The following is a 14,460-nucleotide window of genomic DNA, read 5'->3' as shown; positions in this document are numbered from 1 at the left end:
ATGGCTGGAGAGCTAATTCCAGGGCTGGAGGATTTAATTCCAAGACAGGCCACTCATGGTTGTTGGCAGGAAATCTCAATTTCTCACCACATGGGCTTCTTTAGAGGCTGCTCCATCACCTTCACAACCAGGCGATTAAATTCCACCAGAGAGAGCAAGCCAGGAGAGAGAAAGAGAAAAGAGGCTGCAGCTCTTTCTACGACCTAGGTTCTGAAGACTGATACCTTCACTTCCACTTTTTTTTTTTTTTCCATTTGCTAGAATTGAGTCACTGACTCCAGCACCCAAATCAAGACAGGGAATTCATCTCTATCTCCTGAAGGAAGAAGTTTCAAAGAATCTATGGACAATGCTTTAAAAATACCACATGCTATTTAAAAGATGTCACAGTAATTTTCCAGTAAAATATTAAGAACTCATAAAACTTTCTAAACGTTGACTAATCCATATAGGACTAGTTTTATGGGGGTTGATTTTTACCATCATTTTTGTCTTTTCCTCTTACTATCATCTTAGAGAGTCCCTTCTCCTCTGTCTTCTCTGGGATCCCTTGTTTCCTTGATCCTATGACTTTCCTTTCTTGGAGGAGTGCAGACCCTAGGAGCTTCATGATAAAGGATGAATAGGGGATAAAGTTTGTGAAACCATGGTTGTCTAACTTTTAGATGTTTTTCAGAAGTTCAATGCCATTTGATTTTTGATTCTTTGTGTGTGATATCTTTCTGCAAAACTTTAGGGTCTTTTAATCCCCATTGTTCCAAAATTGCACCATGATGTATCTGTGTCCTTCCACTGTGCTGACCACCTGATGAACTCTTCCATCTAGAAATCCACCTTCCATTTGGTGAAAACATATTGAATTATTTCTATCCATTTTCCTTGCTTTTCCCTAGACTCTTATTAGTTGGATGTTTGATCCCCTAGACTGGTTCTCTAATTTTTTTTTTAACTTTTCTACTTTTCTCTCTTTTCTGTCTCTTTATCTTAATATTTTACTTCCTAAGAGATTTCCTCAAGTCCATCTTCCAAACCTTCTGTTACGTTTTTAATTTCTGCTATGATATTGTTAACTTCCAAGAACTCTTTTGTCCTGTAAATGTTCTGAATACTATTCTATTCTCATTTTATACAGGTAACGTCTCCTCTTATATCTCTAAAATCATTAATGGTAGGGTTTTTTTCTTTAAGTTTTCTTAAAAGTGCATAGTTTCTGTTTCCCCCAAATAAATTTTTTCATTTGTTTTGGCTTGTGTCTTTCATACTTTTCTCAAATCTCTAGAGCTTCTTAGTTATTCATTCATATTGAATAAAATATGAAATTTGCTGGAGCATGTAAACTGTGGGCTTCAACATAGGTTGATAAGTTGGGGGATTTATTTTATTGTTTGTTTATTTTAATAAACTTTTAATTTTAGAATAATTTTAGATTTATAGACCCTGGAAGCCATTAATTTATTTTCTCCTCTTCTGAATCACTTTATAAGGATTCATTGGGGGTGTGGTATAGATTGGAGTAAGAACTTTTTTTCCCAAAGATTCCAACTTGGTGAATTTTCAACTAGGAATTTTCAAGGTCCATCAAAGTATATTCTTTCTATTCCAGTTCCACTCTGTCTCAGCCCTGCTGGACTAGGCTTGACCTGGCTTTGACATCTAGTTTCAGAGTTAAATACCCTACTTTCTGACTCTCTCAATAGCAACTGAGTTTCAGGGAGTTAGGGAAGAAAGGTAGCTGTGGGAAGGGTCCTTAAGAGCTTGGCTTCTGAACATTATCTGGCTCATGGGGCTGTAACAGGGGTGTGTTAATAGTTTCTGCTGGTGTTTCTTGGCCCAAAGCCAGATCCCTCCTATGGGACACAGGAAGCAGCTACATGGTGAGGTCTGTTCACTTGGATGCTCTCTTGAGTTTATCCTTATTTGGTGCAGGATGGTTTGTGGTGGTGTCTGTTCTGGGCCCAGGCTTTGGCCCGCAAGCAGGAAGGCTGGCTGTGGGCGGGACAGTATCCCTGGGCAGCTGCTCTGCAATGCTTTGCGCAGCTCCAGTCACTTCTGGGAATGGGGCTGGAGACAGTTTAGAACAGGATTGGTTGAAAGATTGTTTAAGAATTGGTCGCTCAGATCTCTGCCCCCAATCCAAGCAGCCGGGCAGTTGCTTTTCCCTACCTGAGCAAAACATGAGGCTTTTAGTCTTCTAGAGAGAGGTTTTCAAAAAATCTTCTGAAGTGAGGGACATTCCTGTGAAATGACATTTCACTCAGGCTACGAGGTTGGATTTGTGGGAGAGTGCTGGCGTTACATCTCAGGGCTCAGAGGGGGCCGGGATGATAACTGAGATAAACAGCTCATCTTTAGAAGGAGGGGAAGACAGGAGAGAGAGAACAGTGGTTAAAGAATTTTGCATTTTAAATTGATGCACTGTAAGCACACCAAGGAGTCGGGATTGCTACTCAAGCTGCGGAAGGGCAGATGCATGGAATCCTTTAACAATGGACTAGTTGAAGGCAGAGACACTATACTGAACAAACGGGAATCAAAGTTAAAATATACATGCTGATTTTTATTTCCACAGCCTTCTTCCTCAACCTGGCTCTCAGAATGCTGGCATTCAGGCCTATATTCTCCAGCCAGTAGGTCAGAAGAGACATATCTAGCAAATGTGACTACTAAAGAAAAGACTTCCATAAAATGACATACTTTGTGATTCACATTTAAACTCCCCAGCTTGCCATACTGTTGCTGCTTTTAACTCCGCCTCCAGCCCCATTCCCAGAGACTGGAGCTGCTAATTCCTGAGCCTTTTCTATAGATTCCGTGATACAAATCATAGTGTTTATCTTTCTCCAGTTCTGGCTTGGGACTCAGATTTCTCAGGTCTGGTAGGACAATCACCATTTACCATCTGCTTTCCAACTTCCAGAAATTGTTTTGCCTTTTTCTCTCCTGTTCTCTGGTTGCTTTACAACATGAAAAGAAAGATATTTTTGCTTTTGTTTGATTGTGGTTTAATATGTACTTTCAAAACAACAATTTTAACTAGAAGAACCTCATTTGGTTGCCTTTCAGTGCCAATAATGATGGTATTTATCAAGTACTATTTTTTAAAAATGTAAATTATTTAATCTCGAATTGGAGTGAGGATATAAAGGACAGAATAAAGGTTTAGATTTTTAGAAAATAAAATGACTGTTTTTATAGAGAGAGCTTCACCACACATCTGCAGGAAGAGTTAGGCAGCTTTTAGCTGGGATAAATGTGCTTAGGAGGCTGGAATTCTGTTGGTATGAACAGTGGCAAGCAGATGTAAAAAAGAATGTGGACTCGTTAAAAGTTAGTCCTCTTAGATTGCACGGGAATTGAATACAAACAGTTGTCTCATCAAGAATTCTTGAGCATAGCTGGAAGCTGAGAAAGGGGGTTAGAATTGTTTTGATTTTTAAGAGAAAAAAAATCTGTTTTTTTTTAATGCACTTTTTCCAAGTGCTTTTAAGTACCTTTAAAGATGCCTAGACACATGATGATCTAGTCTCCATGAAACAAACTATGGCTTAATGAATCCCCTGTGTATCCATCTACTTGCTTGGCCATTGAAATGTTGCCCCACAGCTGGACCATGTCTCAGACTTGAGTTCATTCAAGTAGCTATTTTAGGATAGACTATGTGATTTGGGAATACTGTGAAGTAAACCAAACAACAGTTGATGTTCCATCTGCCTCTGATTATCTGAGGTACTGTTTCCCAAACTGTGTTCTGTGGACCATCAGTAACCCAAGTTGTTAGTGGATACTCCACGAAAAAAAAAAACCAAAAATCTCTTTGTCTTTTTAATTTTGTTTCTTACCAAATGCAAGGAAATTTTAAATATATTTGTAGCATTGTTTTTCTTTTGCTATAATCTGCTTTTAAGAAATGGAGTATCACACACAAAAGACCAACAAATAACATTAAAAAAAAGTCACATGATTTATGAACTCATGATTTTCAAGTCTAGGAATGATAATGTATTTACCTAAATGCAACCTCTAATTATTGATATATTACGGATGGTCATGTGCCTTGTGTCTTAAAATTCTGAGAAACATTTATGATATTTAAATTCATTTCTTCTTAATAAAGATTTTTAATCTTTCTCATTTGTTTTTTATGTTTTGTTGTTGTTATTTTTTTTAATTTACAGAATAATATCTTTTTTTAATAAAGGATTTGGGGGGTAATTAGGCTTATTTATTTATTTACTTATTTGTTTATTTAAATGGAGGTGCTAGGGATTGAAGCTAGGACCTTGTGCATGCTAAGCATGTGCTCTACCACTTGAGCTGTATTCTCCCCTGCCAAGACAATCTCTTTCTGAAGTCTTCAGAAGGCATAAAATCATTCTGGGAAGAGAAAACACATAGTTTTAATATGATACGAACAAGTATACAATCAAGTGCTACAGTGAGCTTGAGAGGTAAAATCTTAAGAGTTCAGAGGAAAGAAGTTACTATTGACTGATGTAGTCAGAGAACACATGGAGGAGGAAGTCTGATTCAAAGCGGGGCTTAAAAGATGGAAAATACTGTGTGATGGGAGATGGTCCTTCATGGGTCTGTCATGCTCTTGTATGTCTTACTAGTATTCCAGGAATGCAAGGCTCTGCTTGCTTTTTACCCACATCATTTCAAAGGGTTGTGTTTGCAGTTTTCCTCCTTAAGAGAAGTAATCTCCCTCTTGGACAAAAGGCAGCTTGGTTACTACTTCCTCTATAATGGGGGTGCCCCAAACTTGGTGTTCTCTCCAGCAACACAACCCACATTGTGTGCAGGTATCCATCTTAGCCTTCTGTGTTGTTCCCCTAGTACGTGGCAGCAAAGGGAACCAATGCAAACACGATGCTCATGCTGTCTGCTCTGCTGATACTAATATAGATTTTTGTCATTGACCCAGAGATTTCTTTTCTTCTGCCAGCCTCCCTGATATAGTAATAGATATAGTAATATTAGCTTGTAAGTAAGATAAAATCAAATCGCAGACACATTAGGATAATGACAAAAAAGAGAATCAGCCGAGTATAGAGTTATGAATAAGGCTTCCACCTTGTTTATTGGGTGTGGTAAGATGTCAGAAGTCAGATTAAATCAGAGATTATATATTGGAGAATACTGAACAATAGGGGTAGACAGGTGGGATGGAGCAGGGGACAGGTAGATTTTAAGGGCTTTAAATGAGAATGCTATGGACTGAATATGTGTCTTTCAAAATTCATGTGTTGAATTGGTTTGCCTTGATCCACAATGAATGTCAAAATTAAATATTTGTGAATATTGGGTTTTTTGTGACAGTCACTGTTTAATACATGAGAAAAGGTGACCAGACACTGCAAACATGCTGGGAAGAGTTCTGAAAGAATTCATTTCCATAGCAGTATTGGCTTGAATTAGATTCTTAAGGTGCCACTCTTCTAAAAAAAAATCCTACACACACTGAATAAATCATTACATTGACAAATACAATTACCACTGCCGAGAAGAGATTGAATTCTAAAAAAGACTGCTTCTGAGGGACAAGCTATTGTGGAGAAACCCTGAAATGACACCTCCAGGGCGGGGTGGGCTCCTTAGGGCTTGGTGCTGGGTACCATTCCCAGAGCAGCACTTTTCAGTGGGAATGGAATGGAAGGGCCTTCACCGGGAGGCTCTGGGTGGCCTGGGAGGTTATTATACTTCTGGTAGGCTTGACTTTTCAGTCTCTCCTTGAAGAGCAGAGCCAATTCACTATCAAGCCTTAGATACACTACTTCCTTTTTTATGGAAATGTCTCCAAATGTTTGTAGGCAGCATTGATACTCTCTTTTCTCAAAACACTTTGTTTATGTTTCTATTATCTTATATTTTATTCATATTCCTGTTGTGGTTAACGGTTTACTTATTTGCTTACCAATTCCTTGAGAATTCCTTGGGAGTAAAGCTTATTTCTCTCCTTTTCGCCAATCGTTAGCCTACTGCCTTACAAGAATAACAGTAAGACCTGTTTATTGAGCATTTTCTAGGCATTATCCCAATTAATCCTCACAAAAATCATCTGAGTAAGTGATATGATTATTCTACATTTTACAGATGCTTAAACTGAGATTTGGAGAGATGTTTAAGTTCATGTCCTTACTTGAGGCTGAGCCAGAATATCAACCCAGGGCTGTAGACTGAATGCTTGTTTCCCTCCAACGTTCACACGCAGAAACCTAATCCCCAATGTGACGGTGTTTGGAGGGGGGGCCCTTGGGAGATGATCAGGTCATGAAGGCAGAGCCCTCATGAACAGGATTAGTGTCCTTATGAAAGAGGCCCCAGCTCCCTAGCCCTTTTCACCATGTGAGGACACAGGGATAAGACAGCCATCTATGAATCAGGAAGTAGGCTCTCACCAGACGCTGAATGTGTTGGTGCCTTGACTGCAGACTTCCCAGCCTCCAGAACTCTGAGAATTGAGTTTCTGTTGTTCATACACCACCCACACTGAAGTACTTTGCTTCCAGTGACTGAGCTCTTAATCAGGATATTGTAATGACTCCCACGTACAGTAGGTATTCCAATACATGTCTGGATGTTTCTTGAATGACTGAAAATAAATATTAAAGATGTTGATGGTGAACATGAAGGCACTGGTTAAATGCAACAAACTTGGCAAGGGGAAATCACTGAAAAGTGAGCTTCTAAGTTTTGAAAACTTTATGGCTTTTGAATACAGAAGTTCATTTCTCACTATTACCAAAAATTTTATCAAACCAAGTTTTCTTGAGTAAGTATTCTCCTAGCAAAACAATCAAAAGTGTACTTGAGGCACCATAAGAGAACTCAGGTACATACACACACACACATTCACATACTTCCTATCTGAATTTAATTCCACTCCAGCGAATTTTATTAGCTCTTAGGCATCATTCCCCTAGTTCCAGGGCTATGGCCATCTATACTGTAAAAGGGAACATCACTTCCCTTTTTTTAAGTCAAAATGTTCTTGCCTTTTGTTGATTATACCAGACTGTCCAGTGGTTTGACTGAGTCATCACGTGATTTAGGTGTTGTAGGGAACGCGTGAGGTGGCTATTCAGCTCATTCAGAGTAAAAGCCAAAGTCCTTACATTGGCCCAAAAGTCTTAGGTGATCTGCCCCTGCCCCCTTACCTCTCCGACCTCATGGCCTGTTTGTCCCGTAGCTCACTACTCCCAGGTTATACTGGCTAGCCTCTGACCCCTTCAAGTCTTTGCACAAAGGTCTCTTCTCAGTGAGGGAAACAGCTCTCCAATCTCCAGCATTTCTAATACCTCCTAGAATGTTCTTTTGTTCTTTACAGAATTCTTCTCCCCTTTACATATCCAATTATCTACTTATTTATTATGCTTTCTGTTTATTATTTCTCTCTCCCCTTGGAATGTAAGCTCCAAAAGGTCAGGACCTTTGCCGTTGGTTCACTGATGTAATTAAAGGAAATAAAATATGCCCGGAACAAAGTAGGCACTCAATAAATATTTGTTGGTTTAAGTGAATGATATAATAATGAAATCTTAGAAATCAAGAAGAAAAAGACAGAAAACCCAAATATTAAAAATTGGCAAAAGATTGAATAGGCACTTCATAAAAGAAGATATCCAATATCTTAGCAAACATATGCATATATATATATATATATATATATATATATGGCTAGTAAACAAATGAAAAGATGCCAAAAATTTTTTTAAATTTTATTTTATTGAGTTATAGTCAGTTTACAATGTTGTGTCCATTTCCTGAATAGAGCACAATTTTTCAGTTATACATGAACATACATATATTCATTGTCACATTCTTTTTCATTGTGACCTACCACAAGATCTTGTATATATTTCCCTGTGCTATACAGTATAATCTTGTTTATCTATTCTGTATATACCTGTCAATATCTACAAATTTCGAACTCTCAGTCTGTCCATTCCCACCCCCCTCCCCCAAAACCTTTAATGGTTAGGGAAATGCCAATTAAAACCACAGTGAGAAATACCATTACAAATTCACCAGAGTGACAGAAGTAAATAATTGGAAATACCAAGTGTTGCAAAAGTGAGAAGCACTGGAAACTCTCATCGTAGTGTAAATTGGTACAAGCATAATGGCAAATAGTTAACATCATCTAGCAAATTCCTAGGAGCATACCCTGAAGAAATACCTGCACATGTACACCAGAATATAAGTACATGAATGTTCACTCCAGAATTCCTCATAAGAGCCAGAAACTAGGAATAACTTAAATGTCCATCAGCAGTTAAATGGATGACTAGATTGTGGAAAATCATGCATGGAATGATTCGTGCATGGAATACTATACAGCAATCAAAATAAATAAGTTGTTCTACACATATTATGGATGAATTTCTCAAACAAAATCAAACAAGAACATGATAAAACAATTCCTGGAGGATGATTTAATTCACATAAAGTTCAAAAACCGACAAAACTAAATATTACATTTTAAAAATGCAAAGGTATACATAGGTGGCAAAACTATAAATAAAAGTAAGGAAATGATCAACCCCCAACTTCTACAGGGAGAGAGTTGGGATCATGAAGAGGCACATGGGCAGGGGTTTGGGGGTGTTGGAAATGTCCTCTTTCTTTCCCCTTTGGGATGGTTACATAGATGTTTGCTTGTAATTATTCTTTGTACATAAATGTTTCATATACTCTTCTCTATGTTTGATATCTCGCAATTTTTAAATGACAATAAATTGCTTGATCTTGTAGTATTTTTCTTTCCTTTGGAAGTTTTTTTTATGTCCACTGCCTGTGGTAAAGGGTCTTGACAGACCATACCCCTTTTTTGATACAGGTCTCTTTCCTTAGGTAAGAATAAAATATAACCAATTCCACAGTCCTTACATTGCAATTTATAAGAGACAGTTCATATGTAGGTAATGAAGAGGAAAAGATGAAATAAGACAACTAAAGGCTGAGCTTTCGGGGCAGGTCTAGTGTTGGACACGCATCAGGCACTTGCTGGGAGTTGGCTACTGACAGCGCAGGCAGTGGAGGCTGTTGCTGGGGCTGACGCACACAGGGAGCATTTCTTCATCTTCTCTCTTAGGAAGATGTATTTACAATAAGCCATGTGGTAGATAAGATACAGGATATTGCAAAACTCAGGGGTTCCCAGATGTTTTTCAACCAGACATTTGTGTCCGAGGCTAATTCTATCTTCAGATGCTTTCCTCGGGAGTTGCTTCTCTAATCAGTTCACGGAGCAATGATATTTCTGTCCACGGCTTTGGATGAAGCAAAGAGACCATGCCTAATCTTATGTTCCATAAACAGTATCAACTCACCAGTACTCAATACACTGTGGAATCATCTCTTAGAACAATAGGGCTGTTTTTCAGCAAATATTAATCTTTGTGTCTGAATTTCCTCTAAGGTTGAGGCTTCAGAGAAGCATCAAGCTGGGGTGATTATGAAGAATCATTTACTGAGCCAGCGAATACATATATACTGAATATAGAAATGCTTCTTGAGCCTATGACATGGCCTGTTTGGGGCCATTGTCAGAGGAGTGATTTATCCTGCAAAACAGTGGTGACCATGTTGCCACCTTAAGATAACGGTGTGGTGTTCTGATTTCACTGTTCAAAGTGGTCACAGCCAGCAACAGCTGCCAAGTTTCTGAATGAGATGAAAATTCCTGTGGATCACTAAGGGCATCTGTATCTTTTCTGGTCACATGGGCACATGGGTTAAAAGGAGGGGGGGTGCAGAATCCACCCCAGTAATAAAAATAGCCAAGTGGCCACTTTGAACCACATGATCCAGAGATCAGCCCCCTAGCTTTGGTTCTGCCTTCATTGACCATGTGGCCTTGGACTAGTAATGTGACCTCTCTAACCTTCATTTCCTCACTTGCAGGACTGAGTGATGGGTCTCATGGGTATCCCACAAACTCGTGAAAATGAAATAGAGAAAATGAAAAAAAGTTCTTTGTTAACGGTAGAGCCCTACACCAGTATAAGGGTTCTTTTCAATCTTTTCCAATCATACAGTTCATATTCATGATTTATTATTTTAAAAACCCAAAGATCAAAAGTGCATGAGGTTTTAAAAATTCCCTGGCCCATTATCAGTCTCCAGAATTGACCAAATTGGACAATTTGGTGTTTATCTTTATATACTTTATGAATGTGTGCAAATATATGTGTACATGTGTGTGTGGATTTTTTTAACAAAAAAGCGATCAAATCCTACTAGTCAGAACACTATATAGTAATTTTTCAGGAGGTAAAGTGTCATATATACACATGGAACAATGTTACTTTATGTGAAAAAGCTGCAGAACTACATTTATAGTATGTTAATATTTGTGTACACATAGAGTAAATGGCTTCCTCTGGGGAGAATATATTGCAAAGGAATGAGGTGATTTCCTTTTTCCTTAACTCAGTCTCTACCATTATCATTTTTTTATCTTAAGCATATATACTTTCACAATAATTATTAAAGACTGTGCAAAAGTGGAGCACAAGTCAATAAAATGGAGAAAATATGATAGTATACAGAAGTGTAAATGGTAGACTAGAAAAAAAAGTATTGAAGGGAAGAACATATAAAGGAAATTTTAAAATGAAATAGAGGAAGCAAAAATGAAAGTAGGCATGATATGACTTTTAAAATTACTCAGTAGGGAACAGAAAAAAACTGATTGTGCAAATCCTGTAGCCAACTTTTTGCAGTAGATGACTCTCAGCAACAGGATATTCAGCCCTGCAGACCAATCCTTTTTAATGGCCCCTGTGCAACAAAGAGCAAATAGAAGCAGGTGCAAGCGTCAGCCAGAAGGGTAAATATAGTCTGTGCTCAATTGTTTTACCGTTTAAAGCTTTCATGTGTCATTTTTTAATGCACAAAATAGCCATAAATCTGGAGAAGGGGCAGGAATGACAATCTAATGTCCCCTGAAAAGTTCCTGGCATTATCAAGCAACAGAATTTTATCTATAGATATTTTTGTTCTCAAAAACTCCTTGCATCTTTTCCACCAACAAATCCTGTCAAAATCTGCCTTGAATCCGTCTTCCTTTTCTATCTTCATCAGTATCAACCCAGTTCAAGTTCACCCCCACCTATTTTCCCCGCAGTGGCCTCCTGATTAGTCTCTCCCTCTTCCCCTGCCATTCCTTTTTCCACAAGAAAAGCTGATCGATTTTCCTGAAATATTCCCAGGATGAAAACCAAAACCCTTTGCAAGACTTCAAGGGGCTGCGTGTTCTGTCCTTTGCCCATTTTCTGCACTCACCTTTAAGGCTTCTAACTATACTAAGATCTTTCTCACCTCAGTTTTGCACTTACTGTTCTGCAAACTGAAACATTCTTCTCTCACTCTACAGATTTCAGTTCTCACAGACACCCCCAACCCCCTACTCTTCAATCTAAATCAGCTCACAATTTGTATTTCTCTATTTATTTGTGTGGTATGAGTTCATCTGACTTCTGTCTGTTGAAACTGTACTGTTCATAACACTATCCTCTCTACTTTTGTGCATATTTGAAATTTACCATAAGATACAGCTTTAAAATGTTGCCTCTGATCCTACAAACTAAAAGCAACAGTTATGCCTGCAATTAGCCTAGTTTTTCAAATTTTGTATTTCAGAAAAAAATTTACTTTCCTTTTCATGATGATATTTTTGTATTTTTGTTTAGTAACCATAGAACAGCCATAAAATGCCAGTATTTTAAAGTTCCAAACGATGTCCTGACTGCATGAAAGTGAATTTGAAACTAACATCAGATAACCTAAAAGAAAGGTCTGAAGTTAATTGCTCTTTTGCTGTTTTTGGTACTAAATTCTTTTATTTGAAAGCAGCATTATTATCCAGTGAAAAAGATCCTAGACTAGGGACGTAAAACTTCTGATCTAGTTCCAGTTTGTCACATTGACTGAACCACTTAAACTAGCTTCCTTTTTTAAAATAATATAATAAAGAGGTAAAGTTCTAAATTTTTATTTGATTTGATTTAATATTCTATGATTTCACAATTTGGAAGACAAAAAAAAAAGGAGTCAAACAGTACCAATGTTTATTTTTTTCATGAATCAATAATTCAAAATAACTTTTTACCTATTCATTAAAAAGGTCATATGTCAGTAATGCTCTTTATACCAGGTGAATCTACAAAGCCAAGAATAGGAACCACTGCATCTCCTTCAGAAGATCTGATACTCTGAGTCTTCTCTTTTCTGTTAACATATTTGTGCAGCGTGCTATAGTACTGTTCCTTGGGATTGAAAGTATACAGTGACGAAATTTGCTGCCAGTCTTTAATGCTTGGAATGTTGCATTCCTTTGGATGTGAGCACTCAAAGAAACATTTGATATTTTCTCTTGCCAATTCGGTTGCATGCTCTGTGGCTTGAGCTTTAAAGATCTCCTGCTCCTGTTCCACATAGATTTTCCAAAATTTCAGCTGCAGGAAGCTAACTGGAGATAGGCATCGGCTGACAGAGGTACAAATCAGGAGCACGATGATAACCACTGCTATCAGGACCCAGCCCGTCACCTTAGGAAAACCCGACAAAATAGCAATTTAGTCACTGTTTTTTAAGAAAAATTTAAATCCTCAGATGAAGTTTGAACTACTCATAGTTACGGTGATGAGCAAGGGTCTCAATCCCTTAAGACAAAGAAGTGGCAGTGACCTCTCGAGCCCCTCAGTACAACTGCTTGTTGACAAGACAGTCACTTTCCAAGTCACGTCAAAGGCCCAAAGAGGAGCTTACATGTTGCTCCCCTAGAACTCGAAACGTGGAATGTCGGCAAATCAAATGAGACAAGCATTCATTTCCAAGAACTTCTGAGCTTTATAAGCCCAGAAGCAGTGTGGGGTGATGGCTTTAGAGCCAGGAAGGCTCATTTTATTGTAGCAATTCTGGCTGGACAAATAGCTTGACCTAAACTCAGTGTACTCACTATAAAGACGTAAGAGAATAATAAAGGGGGTAAAGGGCCTAGCAGGGCTCTGGCCCAGGGTGGGTGCCTGACACTACCTGAGTGCTTTCCTCCCTTTCATCGTTTTATTTAAGCATTCCCCTATTGGCTCATTAGAAGCCAACAGCCAGTCTGGCCTGTTTTCGGGTGTCACAGTTGGGAGAAAGGGCACAGATTCCGACCTCCCCGGTCTGCCTCGCCAAAGCCGGTCCGTCTCCGACGCCCCTGCGCCCCCCACCCGCATCCAGCGCGAGCGCCGACCTGCGACTGGGCAATGAGCTCCTTCCGCAGGTCCTGCACGTCGGGCGCCTTGGCCTGCTGGCAGGGCACCAGCGGCAGCTGGACCGCGCAGTCCGGGTCGCGGCCGAGGCACAGGCGCCGCGCCAGGACCGGGCTTCCGCTGGCGGCGCACTCGTAGAAGGCGCCCCCGAGCAGCGCCACCGCCACCCAGGTGAGCGGCGCGACGGCGGCGGCCGCGCTGAGCTGCGCGCACACCAGGGTGCCCCGGAGCCCCGCGCCGCAGGCCGTGCGGGCGCCCGGCGCGCAGCAGCCGGTCAGCAGGCGCCAGGTGCGCGAGCTCAGCACGTAGCTCAGGAGGAAGAGCGCCAGCGCCGGCACCAGCAGGAAGACCAGGCCGTAGGGCAGGTTCCAGGTAGCGCTGCACGGGCACTGGAACACCGCGGTGGAGAAGATGCGCTCGCAGCCCGCCGTCAGCAGGGTCACCAGGCAGTAGCCCAGCGTGCTGTGATGCTTGAGGTGGAGGTCCAGCACCGCCCGAAACTTCTCCATGGGTCTCCCAGCCCAAGGAGCCGTGGACAGGCCCGGATGCTTCTGCCTTTTCGCTGCCCAGCTCCTCGAATCATCTGCAGGGTCTAGGGTCAGGTCTATCATGCTCTGCTAAGCAGCAGCTTACGAAAAAGAAGGAGGGCTTCTCCGGGCTTCGTGAGCTTTCGCTTTCTTGTTTCGACCAAACTAGCAGTGGCAGACCAGAGCGCACATACCATCGACATCCCCTGTGCCCGACCCTCCCCCTTTTCGGAGGCAGATGCACTGGTGCCCCCTAATTCCTCAGTTCAGGAACTCAGACAAAGGATAGGCCCCATTCCACTGTAATCTTGTTTCCTCCCAGCTGACAAGGAACCCAGGGACTTTCCTTGCCCTTAATGACTCTGTGTAATCATCAGATGGAAATAATACTTCTCACTAGGGCAAACTGCAGAAAACACCAGCTTTTCATCTGTTGCAGCCACTCTGGTTCCTAAACCCAACTCCCAGTCAGACCAAACAATTAGCAAAAAAAAAAAAAAAAAAAAAAAAAAAACCTTATCATTTACAGGACATATGATTCCAGGACAAATTTCCAGTTTCTCTTTCATAAACTAAACCGCAACAAAGCCATGCTCAAGTTCTAGTAGGTCCATGAAGTTCTGTCCCTTTCCTGTCCCCCTTCTGAACAGAACTACCACTATTCTGTCCTG

The 14,460-nt window shown here is 40.3% G+C and overlaps 1 protein-coding gene across 1 annotated transcript; it reads right to left on the bottom strand.

Annotated features, from left to right (window-relative positions):
- Window positions 1–12,069: 12,069 nt before the first annotated feature.
- CALHM6 (calcium homeostasis modulator family member 6) lies at window positions 12,070–14,100 on the bottom strand. The gene is made up of 2 exons (XM_072966304.1): window positions 13,244–14,100; window positions 12,070–12,554 (listed from the first exon to the last, which is right to left on the bottom strand). Exons 1-2 carry the CDS (start codon window positions 13,871–13,873, stop codon window positions 12,132–12,134), a joined length of 1,053 nt encoding a protein of 350 aa, XP_072822405.1. The 5' UTR covers window positions 13,874–14,100; the 3' UTR covers window positions 12,070–12,131.
- Window positions 14,101–14,460: the final 360 nt, after the last annotated feature.

Source organism: Vicugna pacos, chromosome 8 (genome assembly GCF_048564905.1).
Source record: "Vicugna pacos chromosome 8, VicPac4, whole genome shotgun sequence".
NCBI lineage: Eukaryota > Metazoa > Chordata > Mammalia > Artiodactyla > Camelidae > Vicugna > Vicugna pacos.
The sequence above is the reverse complement of the archived record's forward strand: the minus strand, read 5'-3'. Positions and strand labels throughout refer to the sequence as shown.

Bases quoted from the DNA above. Each gene is read 5' to 3' on its own strand.
- CALHM6 (XM_072966304.1), bottom strand. From the start codon at position 13,873: ATGATAGACCTGACCCTAGACCCTGCAGATGATTCGAGGAGCTGGGCA. The intron at 12,555-13,243 runs GTCGGCGCTCGC...GGTTTTCCTAAG, and splicing joins AGCTCATTGCCCAGTCGCAG to GTGACGGGCTGGGTCCTGAT.